Source organism: Passer montanus, unplaced genomic scaffold, assembly GCF_014805655.1.
Source record: "Passer montanus isolate IOZ18808 unplaced genomic scaffold, ASM1480565v1 scaffold149, whole genome shotgun sequence".
NCBI lineage: Eukaryota > Metazoa > Chordata > Aves > Passeriformes > Passeridae > Passer > Passer montanus.
Genome location: NW_024361940.1, coordinates 108,176 through 131,970, shown reverse-complemented (window position 1 = coordinate 131,970; position 23,795 = coordinate 108,176). Strand labels below are relative to the sequence as shown.

Here is a 23,795-nt window from a genome sequence, read left to right as displayed (position 1 = left end):
GCTGAAAGAAAGGAAGTTTCTGTCAGTTGAGCTGCTGCAACAAAACCAACATAAACCAGGAGCTGCCCATTCCTGTGGCAGGCAGTGGCACCATCACGGGCTGGAACAGTACACAGCAGCCATTACTCAGTGCTTGCTCTAAAACTAAAAAAGGTATGTGCATGTGTAATGATCATTAAAAAGCACTTGTATCTGCAATACACATTATACTTTGTACATCAAGTTATTTCAATTTTTTTATTATGACAATTTACATGTCATATTTATATGAAAGAAATGACAGTAGATATTATAACAAAACCATTATGAAAGAAAAGTTACACAATTAGGCCTACAAGCTATAAAATGGCTTCAGGCCCAGCTTATACATAAAGAGTTCTGACCAGACTGTAGTGAGAGACAATGCTGAACAATTCATTAACAAAAATATTGGCACCAGCCTTAACATTTTTTCTTACTTCATTTACAAGGAATACAGTATTTAAACAGTTGTGTACTGCAAATCTAAAAACATTAGCTGTTAATAAACTGCAGTTAACCCTTTGAGCACTATGCCACCATGATTTCCATTTAAAAAAGTTTTAACGCAGCATGTTTTACATGCACGTGATATTACCAGTGGGAGGGAAAAGACAGTGAAAGCACCACCCAATTTATGTGCAACAAGAATAACACTTCCAGTTTTTTTCAAGGTATTTCCCCCCCTTCCCACACACACAGTGTGTGTCCCCAGGTCCTTTCCCTTTGATATTGTAGCAAGTCATGATTGAAGAAAGACTGAAAAAAACAAGGTTCAGGACTCAAAAAACGCAAGGATTAAACGCTACATAAAGAGCTCCACTTGTGGAACTTTACTGTGTTAATTCTTTAGAGAAAGAAAACAGAAGATGAGGCCAGCTGTGGAGACCATTTTTAAGGAACTCAAGGTGTCTTTGCAAACACACAAACAGCACACAGGAGCAAGACAAAACTGTACTTCATGTAAGCACATCTTAAATTTTAAGAGACCTGTCTGGCAGATTTGATCCAGTTGTCAAAAGAATACTGGAGGGTAAGCATCCCTATGGGACACTGAGAATCCCCAACGTTTGTCTCATTGACAGGATCTGTGCCTGTGTGAGAACTGCCCTGCACCCAGGAATGGTAACATCATGCGTTTGGATCAGTTCCATCCATCCCCTGGCTGAGGCAGGAGCAGTGTGAAACACGGGCAGGAACCAGCAACTGCATTGGCAACAGTTTAATGGCAGTTTAATGGCAGTTAGGGGGAGAAGCATCCTTTGAGTGAATAAAGGACAGGAAAAAGGTACTGTACAAAATTTTAGAGTCCATATAATGAGTACAAAATGGAAAACTAAACAAGGCTTATTATGATTTGACTTCCTTTCCTACCTCTACCTTGAGTGGCAGATTAGCATCTATAAGGACTTTTACCTGTTCTAACTAACAAAGAGTGCACTGGTCACTAGGTCTATCATATGTTTTTGCAGAAGGACTTTATCCCTGTAGAACCACTTAAGTTCTGACAGACTGATCCAAGTTCAGTTGTGTGGGACACAGTAAGAGGAACAAACAAGAAAGCAAACTGTGTGGACTGTGACTTTCATCCCGGGAGACAAACATTGTCATAATATTCTACGGACTGCTCCTAATTTTTTCTACATCCACATTGCACTGACGGAGGAACATTATTTATTCCCTCAAGGAAGGAGACATCAAGTACATTTTCCAGTTACTTTGAAAATCGGGATGAGAAAAGGAGGGTATCGGGATGATTCTCCTAAATGGAGACCTTCCTTTGGAAATCCAGCCTTTAAAGAGCAAGTCACAAGTAGTTTCTAGGCCTGTCCAAGACCTCTTCTTGCAAATGGTGTGAGTTTGCATACACACTATTCCATTCCACTTCCCTCCATCCATTCCCCATCTCCCTGTTATTGGAATAAGCATCCAAACAGCAGGAGGGAGTGACTCTGTCTGCACCTGGGGAGCCGGTGAGACTGACTATACACAAAGTGCTGCAAAGTGCACAAAGTAAACCAGCCGAACAAACGCTCAGCTCTCCTCAGCAACCTTTGGGGTTGTATGGAGCAACAGCAGATCTACTGGCAGGCACGTGTGCCCCTCTAACTGCAATGCTGTCCCCTCTCCTGCTCCTCAGCTCAGGTGTGGGGGCCAGCCTTTACAAGATGATAGTCAAAAACCCAAGCTGTAAGACTTGCTTTTAATTGCAGTTGAATCTGAATGCTTTACACCACAGATTCAACTCTAAAAACTTATCTACTTTAGAGTGTTTTATTCTTTCCCCCAGACGCCCTCTGCAATCTTTTATTTACATGTTATACTAAGCAATATACATCTTCTGCGATGTACAAAGTAAGTTAAATTACCCTGAAGTGTTGGGACAATCATTCCCATGTTTCTATTGTTTGGAACTACCTCAGTTAGTTACACCTAATCCAAAGAGGAGCTTGGTAAGTGATGTGACTTTCCAAAGTGACTAGTAATCCTCAATACCTCAGCTGCTGGGTCTCCAGAAATAATTTCCAACTGATAAATATTTCTGAAGCCAGAACTCTCCATTAGGTCTCAAACTAGGTAAAGCATCAAAAATTAAGTCATAGAAGTTTTCTTTTATCAGGATATACCAGCAAAAAAATCCAACCAAAACAACAACAACAACAAAAAAAACCCCAAATAGATAATTTCTGCTGGATTTTTTTACTTTCTGTCTTCCAACATTTTAAGTGAGATACAGTCCCTATGCTAAATGTTAGGGACGGGGAGGCAGAAGAGAGTACCAGCAAATGTGATCTTGATCCTGTAAATCGTTACTTTGGACAATATCCTAAATGCTTCTGTGGAAGTTTTGAACATTTAAGGACTTGTAAAATTCTACTGCTGTCTTATTTCTAGATTCCTATACCATATTCAATGCAAATTTTTTCCCAAATTTGCATTTGGGAAATGCAATGAAACAGCATTTGAAGATACTTGATCTTCTACATATATTTATATATATATTTAAGGATTTTATCCACCAACCAAATCAAAAGCATACATCAAATGCAAATACATACCTAGGGTACACACTGCACATCAGAACCACCTTATAAGTATGTGAATAGTAGTCACATGTATCAGACCCAATTTTCAAAGCCTATATAAAGCTTTTTTGAATTAGATTATACAAATCTTTTTGTCAGACCAGTTCTGGGGGCAAGCATTACTGCCATGATTTATTTAAATCACTGTGTATAAAGTGAATTTTAAAAAGCAGGTGCCATAAAAACTCTGTTTACTTTTCATAAAAGAAGTTTGTAAAAATATGTGATTTCAAATCATTATTTGAAGATTTAGACTAGAGCTTCCTACCACAAAAAACTGAAAACCATGTTATTATAAGCACCTGAAAACAGAGGTATAAAATGGACCCCCTGACAATGAAGGATTAAAATCATTACAATCGCAGCATCTGGATACCAGTGTAGTTTAAATAACAGATGTAAAGAGAAATCAGAACAAGTATACCACTACCATACAATTTTTCTTTTGTGAACATATATCTTTTGCCCCTTGAGCTTCTCAATGTAAAGTCTCTCACCAAGAGCTTAGACACAGCAATTAGAAAACAGAAGTGAACAGAAAACAAGTCTAAGTCATTAGCTCCCATAATATGGAGAGTAACCGAGACAATACAATAAAATCTTGAAGGTGACACTTCAAAAATGAGCTTTTTTAAAAAAAAGCATCTCTTGTTTCTCTTAAGTGCTGCTAGACCAGAACAATCTATTCATTCAAAAAAAAACAGCCAGGAAGTTGCAGTGATTTTAAAATGTAATTCAGCATGTACAAAATGAAAGCATCAAAGAGCTGATTGTTTAGCACTGACCTTGCCAACTAAGGGTTGTTAAATATGATCTCACTTTCCATCTTATATCAAGAATATGCTCAAGTTTATCAGACTCAACAACCTGAAGACAGCAACTGTGATGAAACCAACCCAGTTGTTAATTCTATCCCTCTTCTGCTTAGATTAACACACCCCATTCATTACTGCAGTGGCCCTGCTTGTGTGCTTTTTATCACTGAGTCACAGAAGCACCACACAGGGAAGCAAACAGCCAGCATTTATCCTGGTGGCACAAAAAAATCCACTCCTCCACTTGATCTATATGTTCTTCTTCCCAGCAGTGCTACTTAGAGTACACATAGAAATCAGCTTTCTTCCCAGTCAGTTATATACAAAAGAGCTTGCTGCTAAAAAAAAAAGACAAAGCCGTTAGTGACAATCTGTGTGGAATAAACAAGAGTTTGTTGAATAAATGCTCAGCATATTCACCCAGTAGCTGCTTGATCTCATTAAAAACAATTCCTGACCTGCTTCCTGTTTCCCATACAGTCTGAGCTTTAAGCCCAAACCTATACCTGAAGATCACTGTTCAACTAACTTCTGATCTCACACTGTGCACAGAAGGGCACAAGGCTGTAAGGACACCAGGAAGACATTTTCACTCTGGAATCACATATCCATACTGTAACAGCATGAACCCTGTGTGATAGCTGGCCTCTTGTCAGAAAATGCCATCTTCCCAAATAGAAGATGATACATTTTCCACCAAGCAGGAAGCCTTAAAAATGACAGAAATACCAAGTTTTAAAAGAGTAATAAAAGAATAAAAGTAATAAAAAAGTAATAAAAGAAATGCTTTCCAAAGCATTTTTTGCAGTTTTTCCTTGCACATCATTCCCACTGATCTAAGGAGGAACTCTAGATCCTATGGGATGAAGCCATCTCAGGTACCAAGGGTAACCTCTTAGAAGACAGAAAAGTTGCTTTTAAGAAGAGACCCTTTAGAAAGTACAATTTGGTAACAACTGGCCATTTTTAAAACACGACACTTCTGATGCAAGCTTCAATGCTCCTGGTCCTTCCTGCTCCTATTTTGCTTCCTGGTCTTTCCTGCTTTTACATTGCTCTAACTCAGTACTCAATTTTTCTCATGATCGGTATATCCAGAATTGTAACTCTTTTGAATTTTCTTACATGCACAAGTACCACCCCACTAAGTATTTAGCATTTGGAGTTGACTCTACAAGCAAAAATGTTTGATCAGATAATGAAAGGCTCCATCAGGCAGCAAAAGAAAACATGGCAGTGCCAAAACAAATGAGGAACTATAGAGTCCACAGAGTTGATGGATGTGAATCAGTTTGCACTGCAAGAATTAAAAATACTCAGCAACTACTACCATGGACAAGTGGAAGCCTTATGTTCTTACTTGTTCTAACACCCAAGTATATTCAAATTGAGAAGCACTACATTTATGCATCACCTACGCAAAGAAAAGCACTAGAGCAGCTTAAAATGCTACATATGCTTTTAAGAACTTTCCAAGCTTCTGTGGCTCATTACTATCCCATTTTAATCATTTAACTGTTAATTGTTAATATCAGTAAGGTAGGAAAACATTTAATCTTTGATGAAATTAAATTGTCATGTAGAGAGTGAATTCTCTTTGTTTTTAATCACAAGCCTGCTTAGCACAGCAGACAATGAGCAAGTTCCATCTTTTTACATCTTTCTGATCCTACTTTTATAGCATGGTATGTGCACTGCTAGAACTCAAATGAGTAAGAGTCATAGAGTGGTTCTGACAGACCTTGGGGAGAAAGAGGTGGGGAAACAAAACCAAGATTTTAAAGACCAGAAGGTAGGTAAAATTTCTAGAGAGGTATTTAGTAAAGGCCTAATGCTGGTTTTAGTACAAGAAAACAGAAGTGCTTAATGACTAACTAGTAAATACAATATAATGGAAGGGAATCAGGTGGGACAGGAAAGGAGAACTCACTCCTCAGTGGCAGCAGCAGCTTTGGTGCATCCATTGCCGGCAATGGACATAAACACCAGTCAAAAATCCAAATCTCAGAGCAAAAGGATTAACAGATGTGACCTTTTTGGATTTCAATGTTTGGCAGATCTGTTTGAGCTGTCTGTGTCCTATAACATGTACAAATGCTATAGCCTGCATCTTAATCAGAGTAAGAGAAAACTGAATGCTCTTGATGTGCCCCATGTCGATTTGGTGGGGTTTTGATTCTTCCATTGTCTTTTTTTTCCCCCTTGAATAAAAACACATATCACTTCATGCCTGATGAAAAGTTGATGAGATGTCTTGTAGTCAAGCGTTTTCTCTCAGAAACTCTGCCTTCTTGAAATCAGTTGGTCACATGACAGTTATTAAAATGTATTTTAAGAAAATTCTAATGGCCAAAGGCCAACAACTACATTCAAAACCTGCTAATACATCCAGGCAGATAAGCAAAACCAAAACAAAAACACACACAAACCTTAAACAGAAAACCTCCAAAAGGAAAACTGTTCCATTTGTTTACTTCAATTTGAAGTAGATATTAAGGGCATGAATGGACCAGTCACGGTTTATTTGAAAATTCCTCCATCCTTTTATGCACTGTCATTCTGTGGTCAATGCCATTTGTACAAACACATTTTGTTCAGAATACTCCAACTGGTTATGAAACTCACGTGGCCAGGCAGCGATTGCAGGGTTCTTTTGTCTGTAGAAGTCTGCAGTGCTTACAGACTTACTTGACATCCAGCTTACAGACTTGACATCAATACATCCTCCCACTAGACACTGTGCATTGAAGGCCATCTGATGAACTGTGCATGAGATCACTTTAGAAATTCATGGCTAGAGTGTTTCGAGTGTCAAAAACTTCATTACAGTACACTTCACTGTACAAACATTTTAAAGGATGTTTATTAGGAAAGTCTGCAAGTCATAATGAATAGCAGAGTTCTTGTTTATGGTACCTTCTTGGCCTCTAATAATTCTGTTTGCCTCCAGTATTAAAATCAAACTGCTTCCATGAAGGTGATTACTAAAATGAGCTATGGTATGTTAACCTACAACTCACAAAATGCGACAGTACAGACATTAATTTTGCTTTTAACTGTCTGTTAAGTTGTAATCTAAGTTGTGAACATTTAAATATAATATATATCTCATATTAAAAAGCTAAAGCACAAGTGCTTCTGCACCACCCCCCTCCCGTCCCCCCACCCCTTGAGCCAAACCCACCCCAGTTCCGGTTTGGGCCCTGACTGATTTGGAATGCTTTCTTAGGCCACCCATTTCCACAAATTTGTATGCACTCAGGAAATATAAAGTCAAAAATATACAAATCTCTTGTTGTTATAAGGTTTTTGTGAGTGAAATTACCCAGGACCATGGACTTGGAAGGAGAAGGGGGGTAAGAGAGGGAATTTACAGCAATTCATCTTCAAAGTTCAAAACTGGTCACTTCACAGAAAGACTGCAGGACTGGTGAAATTCTTGCTTCTAGAAAGTGATACTGTAGTGGAGAATTTTCTAGGAAAAATAAAACAACTTTTAATAACTGGCCCGCTGGTATGAGCTACCGTGGAATAAATTAGCACAAAAATGGAAGTCTTATAACTGTTCACTGTTACAGACGTAATCAACAAGGTCAGTCACTCTCAAAAGTTCATCTTCATCCTCCTCCGGCCCTACCGCTTCCTGCCCACTTCCTGTCCCGTTGGGCGCCAGGCTGGCACTGGCTGTGCTGTCCTTGGGGGCCTGGGTCTTCTCGCTTGGCTTGCCAATCAAGTTCTCAATGGTTTTCCCTGGGCTCTGTCCATTGGTGGAAGGCAAGTCCACCAGGCTGTAGTCCAAAGGGCTCTCTACTTTCCCTACATTATCAAAGTCATCTTCGTCATCGCTCTCTATCCGGTAGCAGTGCTTCTTGGGGTTGTCTTGGGGGGCTTGTGCTGCTGGCAGCTTATCTGCAGGAGCAGGGGTTTCTGCGTCGTCATTCGCGTTTTCACAGCCATCTTCCTCGTCGGTCTCAATCCGATTCAGGCGTTTGCGGACAGGCTTCCCTTCCTCCTCCTCATCCTCTCCTTCTTCCTCGGAATAGTCGTCTGTACTTCGCCGACGTTTGCGAATCAGTCGCTTTGACTCCTTTGTGGATTCATCATCTTCAGAGTTCTTAGATGTGTAGCTTTCTGGAAGAAGCAGCACACTTAGAGCCATTAGCAAATCTAAGTGCAACATTTATTGTTCATCTTTCACACTCATTAACAAGACAGCTCTCTGAGCACACACATTTTTGTCTCCTTCCCCAGGTTCCCCAACCAAGCCAAAAGGCTTGCATTCTTTTTACTTTTTAAAGTAACTTCTTTTAAATATGAGGTGAGAAAAAATGGAAACTGAAAAATCAAATAGCAAACATAATTTGTTGTCCCTCTGTGATTCCCATTAGAAATCACAGGAATTTTCATTTTAAAGGGTATTATTTAATGTAGGTTCAAGATGATTGAGACTGTCAGTGTTCCTCTATTTTTGAAGTAATTACAATTCCAGTAACACTGTTATGTGTTTTATGATATATTGTGGGAACTGCATGAGAGTGCTGGAAAGGTGCCAGATGGTGCTGATTTTAATACATCGAAAGCCAATACTTAAAATACCCGAGGAAATGGGACTTCATGAAGAAAAGACAATGTCAATCAGGGAATGTTTAAAGCCACTAGTGCTGGCAAAAAAAGCCACCACAGAGCCTGAGAACAGGCTGTGTTGAAGATCATGTTTTTGAGACACTATAGACTTGGATCACATATTTGTTTCCCTTCACCTAGAGGATACTCTACCCCCTGTAATCTCAGGAGAGCCCTTCCAAAACTGAGGCACTCAGGCTGCCAAGGACAGGTCATTTTCTGAGGAAACCTGGTATCCACTGCAACCTGCACCACTCAGCATTCAGAAAGCCAGAGCTAAGGTCTGATAATCCAGGCACCCACAATCCAAACCAGCCAAAGTCACTGGCTGATTTTGTAAAAGCTAATTAATTATAAATCACAAAGCACACCAGTCACTCATGGTGTGCCTGACATTACTGAGAGAGGCTTCCTCTGCACTTGGCACAGCTCCTTAAACAGGAGATGGAATGAGTCTGAACCACCAGCACAAACGCTAGGGCACCAGTGGCAATGCCCTTCCTCTTACATAAGAGAATCTTTAGAGGCTAGTGGGAGGCAGCTTTGTGACATCTTAAGAGAAATGTGGTGAAACAGTTGTATTTCTGCCAATTTTGGAATCCCAACACTCTGTGTCAGGCACAGTAAATTCAGACCTTGAAGTCAGGATTAGGGGCAATGATAAGTTTGAGAAGTGACTCAGTGCATCATAAAGTACCAGTGGGCTGTGTCAGAAGGAAAGAGTTTCTAGAAAGACAATTCTCTGAAATCTTGGAACTATGTAACTTTCCCTTCATGCTGATGCTGACATACACATGTTCCTGGAAATGCTGGACTGTTTATCTTACCTTCACTATCTGAAGTGGAGAGCCTGCGTTTATGAACTCTTCTCAACTCCTTCCCATATCGGACACTTTTCTGTGAGCCATCACTTTCTGAATCTTCCTTATAATTAACTTGTCTCTTCTGATTCCGTCTTGATCTTCTCCTTCTAGTTTCCAAGTAATCATCATCACTGTAATCTGTGTAATCACCACTCTCTGTATGGAACAAAACAGTGATGTGCATTAGTCCATCAAAGCAAACTGCCTCACACAAAAAAATTAGGCAAGTTTCCTAATTCAGATAGTTTCCTTACGGTGTTTTTGTTGCCTTATGTCTACTGGTGTCAAAGATGTCTCTACAACTCCTGACAGTGGAAACAACCTTACTGAAGTGGAGTTGATGGTACACATTACCAGTGCCTCAGGAGAGTCTGTCCTGCTTTTAAAATTTAAATAATGTGTACTCTACTAGAAGACTTTTAAGAACAGGTAGATGAAAAATGACTGACAAGATGAATCTCCAAGATCTGAGTTATATAAGTTAACAAAAAAAACCAGTTTCACTCAATTGTGGGTTTGCTTGAAACAGAAACCATACAGAAGAAACTTACCATCAATCACAGTTCTTCCTGCAGCTAGTGTCTTCAAAAATTAAATTTATTTACATGAGTTGAAAATAGCCTCAAATCAACTTCATCTGCTTTTCACTGCGCTATGCCAGAACCATTAATCCAAGATACATTTCTATAGAAGTCACACACTGTTTCTAAGTTAGAGATTGACATGAGCCACAGATCTAAGTGGCATCCTCTTTACTTCCTAAAATATTAGACAAAGAAAGAGAGCAAGTCAGCAAGAACAACCAGCTTTAGAAAGAAATTCCATCTCTGGAGACTGAAAATAAAGCTTCTTGAAGGGCACCTGATTTCCTTAGCTGAAAACAGGCTTAAAGCAGGATCCTGATGGACAATAAGGAGGATAAGAGAGAAATAGAAACACACAGTTAACATTATACTTTTAGATATATATGGAATGAAGAAGGAATCAGTTGTTTTTATTACAGATGTGTGTCCATCAGTTGTTCTTGTGCATTACAGAACAGATAATGACTTCTGCCAGTATCTTCATTGGTAAGAGCTTATGATCAGTGCAATGATGCACTGAGGACAGGGAGATAACAATCCCTCTAATCACTCATATAGCTGTCTTCATCTGTCCATGTATGAACCTTCCTTTTGGAAATCGGTACTCCAAAGCAACTTACTCCAACATGTTCATCATCTATATTCTAGACAGACAGATAAAACACTGGAAAGATAACACACACTGCAGTAAGGTATACCCCAGTATAGTATACACCCCAGTATAGTTAAAATCTTAAATTCACAATAAGAGTGAGAAAAAATGAGTGCTTATGTATATGGCACCTTCTAGTCTGTGTCTCAAATGAAGCAGAAACAAGGAGGACAGTCTTCAGAGAAAGATGAAGAGATTTATGTAGTGCACAGGTACTATTCTCACACTTCAAACCATGCCAACAGAAAATGAAGTAGTTGAAGGACAAGTAGAATAAAGTGAACTTATTAGGTTCTGCTGCAATGTAAGAGTCTTCAGTTACTGAAGATTTTAAAAATAATTTTAGGAGAGATTCAAGGTGTCATTCTTTGCTTTCAAGACTCCCAGAAAACACAGAATGCCATACAACTGAAGTTTACTTCGCTATAGAAGTGTCAGAAAAGGATTCTTTCAGAATCCTTTTCATAGGTGTGTTCAGAAGGTCTTCTACTAGCTATAAAGAAGCACATTTTTGTGTGCTTTTGAACCTCTTTCCTATAATCATGTGCCCAACAGGAGAGGTACAGAGGTAGCTGCAACTATCCACAATGGTGGCCTCTAGAATCATAGCACAAGCATTTATTTAAATACGTAATAGAAATGCCAAGAACCTAGCGCTCAATACCAACTTCCTGAAAAATACTGACAGGAGAACAAGTAGCAAACTGCTTTACAGCAAAGATGACATCTGACTTGGCCAAAGCAAGCAAACAAGCTAGTCAGTCATGACAGAAACTCAGGCTGCCATTCTCGCTCTCTCCAGAAGAGAGTACTTAAAATATCAAAGATTGCTTCTACTCACCTGACTCTCTGCTTGAATTGTCCTCAGACTCTTCATCTTCATCATCTTCAGAGTATTTTTTCTTGACTGTTTTCCTTCGTAACCGCCTGCTTTGCCTCATGGGCCTGGAGAGGTGTCGCCTGGATATGCGGGCGCAGAACTCAGAGTCACTGTCCTCGTTTGATGGTGGGTCATCTTCACTTTCATCCAGATTTTCCTCTGATATAACAAACTCATCCTGAGATCTGTTCAAAGGAAAACCCCAGACAACAGAGAGAGGCATCACAACTGAAGGATTGAACTAATACTTGTATTTTACAAGCAAGTGACAAGCATCATTTTAACACAAAACAAAAAAAAGCACAAATCTTATAATGAGGAGCAAAGATCCAGAGAGAGCAAGCTGCCATCACTGATATGAGGTTTCAGCTGTGTATTTGGGACACGACTTTACAGTGCATGACATTAAACAGCAGACTACAACAGCAGGTGGATATAAACACACTGCAGGTGGATATAAACCAACACTGCAGGTGGCATTAACACAGGACATCTAGAGTGTTCATATTGTTCATTGCAATGTAATGTCTGCATAGCAGTAACTGTGGAGGGAAAAAACCACCAACCATGTTCTAGCAAAGGTGACCTTTCCTTCACAAACCCAGAACTGTCCCACACAATTTCCCAGAATTAGAATATTGTATCTTAATACAAAACTATGGTTCTAATGTAAAACATGTACCTCACAACCTTATAAGCTTGGAACATTCCCATAATTTCAAGTGAGTCAAGGCTTTTCTAAAAACCATCAAACATTGAAGGTACACTTGCATTTGGCTTCCAGCTGAATCTAAATTCCAGTGTAAGATCCAGAAGGCCCTAAGCAGAGGGTGGAGTTGAGAATGCATGAGCACACTTTAACAGATCAATGCACTATTAATTCTGTGACATTTCCACAAGCTACGCTCACTGATTGGAAATTTCCAGCACGTGCAGCTCAATTATTCAGGGTGCCAGTGAAATGTCCTCAGTACGGTCACAGGTGAAAAACAAAGCTAAACATTTTTACATTTATCTTGTATAAATTTTCTATACACTTAGTAAATTGACTCAATGATTGGTGTAAATCTTTAAAAGTTGCTGGTAAAGAGCCTACAGCCTTGTGCCTGCTTTATTATGTTGCTTCATTGAGGCATAAAATTAATCTGAAATTATCAGGTTTTTTAACATCAGTAATTGCCCAGACTGAATGATGAGAAATTCTGTGGAAAGTGAGTTTCAGTCAGCCAGAGCAATGACATATATTTGTGTTTTACAGTATAAGCCATTTCACTGACTGTTTTCAAACTCTACCTCCTACAGAGCAGCAATCAAGAACTAATTTCAGAATCTGCCTGACAGGCTTTATATGCTCTAAATAATGAAAATTTTCCTCTTCCAATTTCTAAATGACACTCAGGCCAACAGAATCCCACAAAATCGGAATTTTCAACTCTAATTTTTAAAAGGGAACACCCAGCCTCATTTCAGTTACATTTTTGTTACAGATTTCTGCTCGACAGTCACATCAGCCAGAGAACTGAGCCCACCTGGCTCCTTCACTAACAGAAGCCTGTAGTAAGGCCTCAAACCTCACAGTAATGTTTCCAGTATGTATTATGCTTAAAATACAGATTGGATGATGTCAGCACATGGATCGAGAATGCAGTTTTTCTATTAGGCAAGGAGGACTCCATGGTAGGGGATTTGAACTGGATGATCTTTAAGGTCCCTTCCAACCCAAACCATTCTATCATTCTCTGACTTTTACTGGCAATGTGCAGTGCCATTCCAACACTGGGAACATGGTCCTGATGATCATGTTAGGGACACTCCAGAGTCACAGAAGCCTGCAGAGGTCAGTGACTTGTGGTGAAAGTTAAATTGCAGACCTACCCATCACTGATCTTGAATTCATCCTCACTCTCTTCTTCATCCATGTTACTGTCACTATCCAAGTCATTTAGTCGCCGTCGTTTCTTGCGTCGTGCTGCAGCAGCTCTTTGTGGTCGCTTGTTTTCCTTCCTTTCTTCCTCTAGGATTGTGGAAATGTCTTTTCCACGGTGACCTGTGATATTTGACATGTCTTTGCCTCTGCCAATGCCTGGATTCAGTAACAGAAAGGGGAAACAATAGCAAGTTTATTTTCTTGTTTAACTTTCTACAGATCTTTCTTGCATATGCCTACCTTCAGTTTATTTTCTGTCAAGCAGAATACTTTCTTGTCAAGCAAGACTCTGTCCAGAGTCTTGCTGCTGACATACACAGCCCAGCTGTGGTTACTTGGAAATACTGAGGTCCATGCAGAAGGTCTTGGTTAAGTGTCTGCATTCTGATACTCCACCCCAAACCACACTATTACCACACCAGTGCCTTTTGAGAGGAAAATTACCAGAAAATACACCTTTTTCATAATGCTGAATATCCTTCTTGGGAGATGAAGGATTTGAGTTGTGGATTGGCTAAGAAGTGGAATTTTTTGAAAAGGTGTAGTTACGGTTACTGTAATGGACCTTGTGTTACACACACATAGATTTTCAGATTGTCTGCACACATCCACAAGCTGCTGAAACTGGTGAGTGTCTGGAGGTGCCACAGGCCAAAAAACTGAGGGACAATGTTTCATGGCTGTTTTCTTCAGGCAAGTCAAGGTGAGGCAGAAGCAGAAATCCACCTCCATCCCTCTCAGACAGTGCTGAAGATCTCTGTTTGGTCACATGTTGCCTTAACAGGCAACAAAGAACAGAATTTCACTTTTTTTGTGTTCAGATGAGAGTGCTAACAGAGCTGGATGAATATTAACACAATTTGCTACACCCAGTGTTTTAGGGGGTCCATCTGCAGACCAATCAGTGAGTCCTCTTTTTAAAGGGGACAGATGTCAATAGCACTGTTGCCATTCCAATCTCAAATCCAAAACTTACTCATTACATATATAAAAACCTGTACAGGACGGATTTAACTATCAACTTTTACTAATTTTCTGACATCTTTTGGCAATATGGGATGGCTACTCCTAAGGGAAATTATTTAGTTCACATCCAAAAATACAGCAGTAAAAAAAATCCCAGGCACACTACAAAGTTTAAAGGGAGAGGGTTATATTTGTTGCTTCTCATATCAAAATAAATTTGCTCTCCATCTTCTCATCACCACTGCAATGCAAAACAAGTAACATCAGAAACGTACCTCCTCCATCAGCCTCCTTGATATCGTCTTCAATTGCCTCATCAATTGCCTCATCAAATTCATCAAACCTAAAAATAACAGCTTCCATTTACCACTTTGAAGTGAACCTTAATTAAATTGTTTTGTAAATTGTTACAAAAATTGTTACAATTTTGTAAATTGTTACAAAAACATACTTCAATATCTGAAGAAATTACACTGCACAGAGTGGGTTAGATACATAATTAACTGAAATAATGGGCCAGAATGTTTTAAAAATGGCTATTTTATTATCAAAGTTGTGTTTCTTACTTCTATTTGCTTGCGGATTATTTACCATTGCCTGTCTTACTATTGAGCTACATGAAAAGAAATCCCCTCCCATTTCACACAACAGGCCTCTGAATTTAAACATTTATAATGTGAAAGCTATTTAAAACAGTTTCAACAGCATTTTCACACAAATTCATCATTTTTTCCCACAACTTTTATTAGATTACATTAGCTCTACCAACCTTCAAAACAGCCTGAGAATCATCTATTAAACTCAATGTACAACTCCTTTTTCTGTCCACATTTTCCTTCAGGACTGATTTCACATAGCTGCTTTCTACTCTTAAAGCTCATGATACTTTTATGGATCTGCAACATTCTAAGCTGAACAGATAAAACACAAGGTACAAAGTTCCTCATAAATCTACATAAGTAAGTTGTAATGCAATGTTACATAACTGAATAGGACAAACAAAAGCAAAGTCATTGAGTTTGCTTGTCCTGCAACAGCTTTTATAAAACTGCATAAATCTCTGCGCCCTGAGTTGCTAATTTAAAGAGAACAGCAAACTGAAGAAAAAAGATCCGATCTTTTCAACACAGATGACCTCAGTTTCTTCAGTTATGAATTCAAATTCCATAAAAAAGGATTGTTATCTGTTCAAAAAAATAGATGCCTTGAGCTCCAACATGAGAAAGTACAAATTTTATTAACTATATAGAAATAAAAGACTTTTTATTTAGATGCAAATTCTTCTTCTCATTTTTAAAAAAGTTATTTCTCGTATTTTTTTCAGATACAGATGACTAACAACTGGACAATACATTCATTAAAGATTCTGCTTCTCAGTCATGAAAGAAAGATTACAGTTATAATTACCTTGGTCCTCCATAGGAACCTCCAGCAGTACAAGAAAAAAATAAATCTAATACTTTACTCTGTATTCCAATAGTAAGCATAAAACACTTTCTCTTTTAAAAATAAGGTGATGGACTTCTGATATCTTTATATTCCTTAGGAACAACTGCATGCCACTCTCAAGGCCACTTTACCCAGCAAGGAAATAACTCTGAAATTATTTCATCAGTAAGATTAGTTCCACATTACTCAAACACTGTTTTCCCTCCACACAGCTAAAAAAAAAAACTTCTTTAAAATGTAAGAAATCACTTAATGCTTTCAAACCACTGCTAACAAATAATCTGAGTTCAGCCATGGTGAGCTGACAGCTGCTTGTCCATTAGGTGTAATGGAACATAATTTCTTCTGCTGCTGCTTTATTCATAATGCAGGTTATTGCTAACTTGCTCATGAGAGGACTCAACAGAACGGTGAAACAAAGGGATTACAGATCCCTTAGAGAACCAGGATGCTCCACAAAACAGATCTGTTTCCTATTGGAATAAGACTTTAAGCATTTATTTTCCCCTGTTGTCACAACTTTTAGTGACACCAGTGGAACTTCACTGCAGACATATAAATCTGACACACTGACATGTGTAATATTTTCACCAGCTCAAACTTATGTGTATGATGTAGTCTGTAAGAAAGATTATCACTTTTTATCAGAAGACTGATTTTTCTGAAATATTACATTCAATAAAAATTTAGTGCCATTGCACAACATGAGTCCTGCTGAAGTCGTGGCACCCACACCCCTACAGGCAAGGAGTTTTTATCTCCTGGTCAGATGCTGCCTGACCTGGCATTAACATGATAGCAGATCTGTGTAGTCTTGCCTGTAACATAACATTCCCCACAGGAATGCTTAATTCCCTAAAGCAGCAATGGCATTTTCTTTAGTGTGAATTCTTTTGTTCATTCAAAAAGTTACCAAAATCCAACAGCTAACCAAAGTCAAACTGAGTGTTCTGACCAGGCTGGAAAACCCAGCCTATGCAGATGCCATGCCTCTCTCCTCAGCAGCCAAACCAGGCTGACTATAAATCCAATGATGGTTATTGTTGGAAAGTTTGCTATTCTAGTACTGGAATATTATAGTTTTTGATGATAAAGTTTACACAGAGCAACTACTGGAAAAGATAGAGGTGGTTTTTTTATATTCCAAATGCATCCGGGACAAACTGCCAAAATCTCTCAGGCAAGCACATTATTTTCTAATCCCAAGGGCGTTTTACTTGCCTGGTGGACTGAAGATGATACAGAGTGTCACACGGTATTACTCAGAAAGCAGTTTATAAAAACAACTTGGTAATACACTGAGAACAAAAGTTGTTATTAAAATCATGCTGAAGTTTGAAAACCTTAGTGACCTATTCTACTTTCAGAATGCAGAATCTTGGCACTTTCATTTACTAATTTCATTTTTGTCAAAAGTTCTACAAAGAGTTACAGATTTCTCTAAAGAGTTGCATTTTTAGATGCACTGTGTGATAACTACATTGTAAGTTTCATGCCCCTTTCTTGTAAGGAAGGTCTAAGGTGGGGAGGGGGAAGACAGAAAGGAATTGAAGGCCTTTAGAGACACAAGCAGAACTCTCCCGTGCAAGAGAAAGGAAAGGTTTAATTCACCTGCTTTAACTCACTCCAGAAATTGCAGTAGTACCAAAACCTTCTCCAGTATTCCTGAACAAAACACCATATACATTTTCATTTCTTTAATGCATCACCCCTTCATTATACCACCTTATGCTCTCACAAGCACTGAGCATAACCAGTATTCAGAGGAAAGAACAAAGACACTTTAGTTGGGTTTCTCTTTTAAATGTTTAAGTTTACATGAGAAGTGGTGGGATGATTCAGAAAGGAAACAACAGTATGACTTGTGCTGTACAAGCTGTTTTAACAAGCTGCTGACCTGTAGCTTATGCACTTTCGGGTTCTGGTAGATCTCCTTTCAAGTTTCGATTTGGGCTTTTTGGAATCTTTCTTCTTTTCTTCCTGACCTTCAGGTACTTCTGGCTCCTGTTCAGATAAGACAGAAGTGTCAAAAAAGCATTATCTCCTCCCTCCCTTCACACTCATTATGGCTGAACTTGTAGTACAAATTATTCCTTCTGTCTAGAAAGCTCATATGCCCAGCACAGCACATTTTAACTTGTAACATGGTGAACTATTACAGCAGTTCAGGTGAATTTGCACATTTTGCCCTTACAGGCTACATAACTTTCCAAAACCAGAATTTAAGGGTTCAGGCTACGGGATCGTTGTGTTTATGCTGCAATGCTGAGATCATGCCTTGGCTGATACTCCTAGGACTAGTAAATGTGGCAGCTAAACAAACTGTGGCCACCACCTCTACATACTGAGCACAGGGATACCTTTACACAGTGCAGTTTGCATAAAGTTTCATGCAGGTTAGTTTTATTATATTGTTTGCAAGTTATTAATTTAAAAGTAAAATAATCTGCCCCCAGGCTGCATTTTTCAAATATTTGCTTTCAGCCACAGGTTCTTTTGCAAGTTTGTAAAATCTGTAATCATTTTTGTGTTATTCAGAGACAGGGAGAAAAAGCTGGTCTTGTTACAGCCAGGCAGAGTGGCTATGTTTAAAATGAACAAAAGTTCCATTTTGAACTGCAAAGAACAGATTATATAATTCCAGATGAAAGCATTTGGCTAAGAGTTCAAGAGACTTGCTTTAAAGAGTATTTAAGTGAGAAGAGGCTGTTCTTCATATGAATCAAAGCATTTTTCCTCTTTTCTCAAGGGAAACCATATAAAAGCATCTGTTAATGAAACACTAAATATTTACACTTTTTAAGCACGTGACCTTATCCACTCAAAGGCAAATGCTGTGCTGCGTAGAGATACTACACATTCCCTCTGAATCATAAGAAACATTTGTTTCCATCAGTTCCAAAGGAAAGCCGTGACAATTAGCTCAGACCTAGGTAACTGCACAGCAAACATTAGATCTAAGTAACTGATTCCCACTTTTACAAACTACTGAATATTGAGCACTCAACTCAAAACCCAGCTGTAATGGGTAGGGAGAGGTAGTCCTGCAATCCCTCACTGGGAGAAGACTCTGGGTGGCATCAGGTGGCTCTAATAAACACCATAAAGCTCCCTTGGTTTCTCTGCTATATTCAGTCTAAAATGAAGGGTCTAGAATTATTTCTGATTTGCATATAGATTGATTTTTCTTTCTAAGATGCTACTAGCACCTCTGACACAGCACTAAGAGACTTCTTCCCTGAGAAGTTTGGAAAACAAAACAAAAATACCACATAGACCCACCAGCTTACCTGAGGTGGAATGATGTTCTCAATACTGATACCCACGTAGACCAATCGCTCTTTTCTTAAGGAGAGAAAGAAAATGAAAATAAGCTTACAGAAAGTCTGCAGACATCTAAAATAAAGCTATAATTAGCACCATTTGAAGTTCTTACTAGGCAGAAGTATCCCAAGAGGATGTTCCAAGTGAAAAGTTATTAAAGTTGGGATTATATGCTAATTCTCATGTGATTACATTTTTCTGCATGTATAATGTAAGAGATTTCCAAAGAGTTTTGACAACTAACAGTACTTGAAGACTTTGGGCAGGCACCACAGAAATTACTGAATTTCTGTATAAAAAGCAAGTAAAAACCAACTGAAAAATATTAATGCTGTGATGAAGATTATGTTGTCAGATCTGTAACTACCACCGATCATGAAGGCGATGAAATATAAAATGGGAATTCAGAATCACACTGAACTAGAAAAATATTTAAAAATACAACACAATCCAAAATGGATAAATGCCAGATATTAGACCCAAGCAGGAAGAACCAACTCTAGAAACACCGGGGACAAATAACTTCCTACAGAGCAATTCTTTACCAGAGAAGAACAGCCTGAGCAAAGATCAGCAAAGTTAAACTGCTGCTCAAAGAACTGTGATGACAGATGCATGTGCAAATAGGACAACAGCTGACAGGACACCTGAAGGACACCTGCCATGGCAGCCAGTCCTGTTCACACCTGGCTGGAGCACTTAGAGCCATCTGGGCACCACACATTCTCTAAGAAACATGTGATCCAGCTAAAGAGTTCAGATTCAGCCAGTGGGAGTTACTGGAGGGCAGCAGACACACCCTGTAGAGAAGGGCTGAAAAAATAGGATGGATCAGTGTAGAGAACATCTGACCAAAGATGGGAGACAGAGAAGTACTCGAATAAAGGACTCTCGTAAGGAGCAGCAGGCTGTCCTCCTTGTCAACAGTGTGTTACAGGATTAAATATAGAAAAGCAAAATTCAGTTAAGATTTACCTTTCTTCAACACAGACATTCTGCATCATATGAACTTCCTCGGGGACAACTCAGGCTCCTGAAGGACACAAGTCTTCTCTAAGTCTTGTTGTATCTGTCAGTCTAACTAGAGATGAATTTCCTAACACTTCACAAGCAGCACTACATGCTGATCTTCATGGTGCTGAACTGAGCTTTCAAAAAACAGTCTCTGAGGAAGAACAGCCAGCTATTAGTGCAGACTAGGGTGGGTAACCAAATTCCCATCACCATAGGTCCCTACTAGCCCTTTTCCAGAAAAACAAGGGGTAATTTAAAGAAATTAAGAGCACACTGAAAGTTGGTGGCATTTACTGGAGTCTGAAAAGAGTGTGCATTTTTGAACTGAAGTGTCTCAATCAACCAGAATCAGACTATTGAAGTTACAGGGAGTGCTTGTAGGAGCCTGTCGCACTACGCTTGAGCTGCAACAGGACACATCACGCACATAACTGCAAGAATGCGCAGGACATATATTGATTTCAGCTATGTTTACTTCATTGTGTTATGTTTTGCAAATAGAAGCACCTATGTGTAAAAATTTTGTTTCCAAAAATTTCATTAAGTTCTAAAGAATCTAAGTAAATTTTGAAAGTCCTCTGAGTAGCATTCTGCACTTTCTAGCATAACACTCTTAAATAAAATGAACAAGCATAGTTCCTAGAGTAATACTTACAAAGAGTAAAAATGGATTTTAGGTTGTGTTACAGCTAAAAAGACTATGGACTTCAACAGCCTGGTATCATTATGCCTACTGAAATGACTGGCTGTCTATACAAGGAATTAGTTTTGTATCCTAATGTAAATATCCCTACATGACAGATGAAAAGAAATCCTCATCCAAGTGGGCACCATTAGATTGGTTGGATGAGGAGGAAGGATGCTGTGCAAAATCACTATGCCCTTGAAAATTAATTAAAATAACATTTTAAGGCAAGGAGTACAATTACAGAAATGAAAAAGGAACTCAAAGTGCAAACATTTTAGTATTCAGCAAGTTTCTTTGATGGTTTACTCAATTTCTTATTTCTTGTAAGGCAAAACATCAAGAGACACGAGATAAGAAAAAATAATCTGTTTTTAATCATGATCAGCAGTCTTCCAGTTCTGCTGTTCTTCTCCCTGGCTTGAGTATACACTGCTTAAGAACTCAGAAAATAGAAGAAGACAATCCTGCTGAGGTCAAGGTCTTGAAATGAAACACAGAACTATATTGAATGAATGCCTTATGCCTTGTGTGGCAGACAGGAGATCAAGACTTTAGCCAAGAGTTTAAACATTTGAACCAAGACACCTCCGAGCCCAGCAGTAGATAAGCACTGGATGGTTATAACATCTTCCTAGACAAATTCAAAATACCATTTTACCTTAATTACACAGCTGCAAAAGCTGCTATAGAGAAGTCATGAAAGTGTGTATCAAAGCAACTGGTATGACCTGGTTTGGCCTGAGAGAATTACACAAGTAGTTCCTAGAGGGATTTTCCATCAAGAAGTCTCAGAGTATCTAACATGGATTAAAAGCGAGATCCTAGAAGGCTTTAATGTCCACTCCCTCCAGCTGGTGGTAGGACATGATTATAGAAGTTAGTCTGTACATGAGAAACCTGAAATTCAGCCAGGTTGTTGTGGTAGCACCTTGAATTCATAAACAGAAAAAGGGGGGAAAAAAGGTATAATTTCATCCATGTATTTGTAAGTCAATGGGAAACCTGAAGGTTTCATTTAAAAAATCAGCAACATAACAGTTTGGGGATGTGCAAGCACACAGCTGAGCAGTTGAATCAGCCTCAGTCAGATTCCTGAGAGCTGGAAAGAGCACAACATCATACTTCAAAAAGCATGATAGCAACACTGATTCAAAGAACCTATTAGGTAGACATAAATGTAATGACAGAGTTGGATTTCTTCTCTTTCCCAAAAAGACAGACACCCACCATATACTGAGTTTTCAGAAACACTGCATTCAAGTATGTCTGTGCCCCAAGCAACCAACCTGCCTTAACTTATACACTGAGCTGTAATAACAACTCTCATTTCCTCTGGCATTATGATTCTTCAGCCTTTTTACCTTATTATTTGCAACAATACAGCATTAAGTTGGAAGACTTCAATATTCAACTATTGCATTGTGAAGTCTATTATAACTCAATTTTGGCATACATTATAAAGCATTCGGTTCATTTGGTATGAGGATCAAATTGTAAAACAGTTTTTATCAGCTGTTTCAGACACTGAAAACTGCTATGACATCAACTGTATGCTCTCCTGTTGCTCTCAGAACATTGTGTTTTTGTGCAACACTGGTGATTTCAGGAAAGCAAGACAGACTGGCAAAAGCTAGCATTCCATGTTTGCCAGCAGAACATTTATCAAAGTACATCCAAAAATACTGTTCACCAATAAAGAGCACTCCCACCATAAAGCAAAGCAGCAGAGTTCCTGTGTGTCCCATACTCCTGCACAGATAGAGGCAGTGTATTTGCTGAGTTCACTCATAAAAATAGCTGATAGTTTCATTCCCACAGCTACAAATTCAGCACAATTGGCAATGGATAATTTAACCACAGTATGATCTAGATACACTCTGAGCAGAAGTAGTAACATCGTGAACAGTTGGTACATGATCTGTCACTATCATTTTTGCTGTTGCAACAGCAGTAACAAACAGATTTGAAGAAAGCTGAAAGCAGACACAGACTGTGCTTCCATCTTCCCAGCACTAACTCACTACATCTCATGTAATATTACAGTCTCTGCCACAAATGTAAGCCTGCACAATTACTTTCTTTAAAAGGGCCTCATCTTCTGGTGAAATTTGCCTTTCAAGATAAAATTCATGGAAAATTTTGTTTAATAATGCATATAGACATTACTACATTCTGCAAAGTACTCAATATATGTCCTAAAAGGTATAAATTATGCAGAATGTGTTTCATGTCCCTCATTTCCAGGTCTGAAAACTGCCAATAGAATGTTCCAGCTGTCGAGGCTGTTGTTCCTAAATGCAGTAAATACGTTTGAATTTAGCCTTTGGTAAAGGCAGAGTGGACAGCTGGTCAGAGCAGGGTGATCATAATGCCAAGGCTGTCCCTGCACGGGCAATTCCCTGAAGAGTTGAAGTTGATGATCCTTGTGAGCTTCTTCCAACTCAGAATATTCTGCGACTCTGTGAAACTTCACTGACACACTGCCCTACAGCAGTTGCTGCATAATCTTGTACATTAAGCAGAGTTTAACAGGATCTAAAGTAACAACTCTCAAATCCCACAATAATCTGGACGACTTTTGGAGCAAAGTCAAGACTTAAACTTGCTTACAGCAGGAATTCTACATGTGAGTGACAGTCAGCTGAACCAGTACTGGAAAGCCTTTAACTATTGGTACAAGAAAGTCAAATCTGTGTTCAGGCACTTTAACCAAATTTTAGTACAAATGTATTTGCTTATCTTTTCCAGTTATTGTACTTTTCCTCCCTTGTTGCAAGCTGTCCCAGCACTGAGCCAGCAATAATTGGTGGGAATTCAAAATTGGTGTTACCAGTTCCCAGTCTCATCACTGCTTTTCTCCCCAGTCCCCAGTAATTTTAATGCTTGCTCAATTATTACCACCCCAG

The 23,795-nt window shown here is 38.9% G+C and overlaps 1 protein-coding gene across 1 annotated transcript in view; it reads right to left on the bottom strand.

Moving 5' to 3' along the window:
* Window positions 1–254: 254 nt before the first annotated feature.
* The window catches only part of RSF1 (remodeling and spacing factor 1), a 67,732-nt gene continuing 44,191 nt past the window's right edge, over window positions 255–23,795 (bottom strand). The window contains exons 10-16 of the mRNA XM_039701113.1: window positions 19,154–19,208; window positions 17,761–17,867; window positions 14,690–14,757; window positions 13,397–13,604; window positions 11,483–11,706; window positions 9,370–9,561; window positions 255–8,050 (exon numbers count right to left, since the gene is read on the bottom strand). Of these exons, the coding sequence (XP_039557047.1) occupies window positions 7,476–8,050; window positions 9,370–9,561; window positions 11,483–11,706; window positions 13,397–13,604; window positions 14,690–14,757; window positions 17,761–17,867; window positions 19,154–19,208 (1,429 nt within the window). The 3' untranslated portion in view covers window positions 255–7,475. The remainder of the gene's footprint in view (window positions 8,051–9,369; window positions 9,562–11,482; window positions 11,707–13,396; window positions 13,605–14,689; window positions 14,758–17,760; window positions 17,868–19,153; window positions 19,209–23,795) is intronic.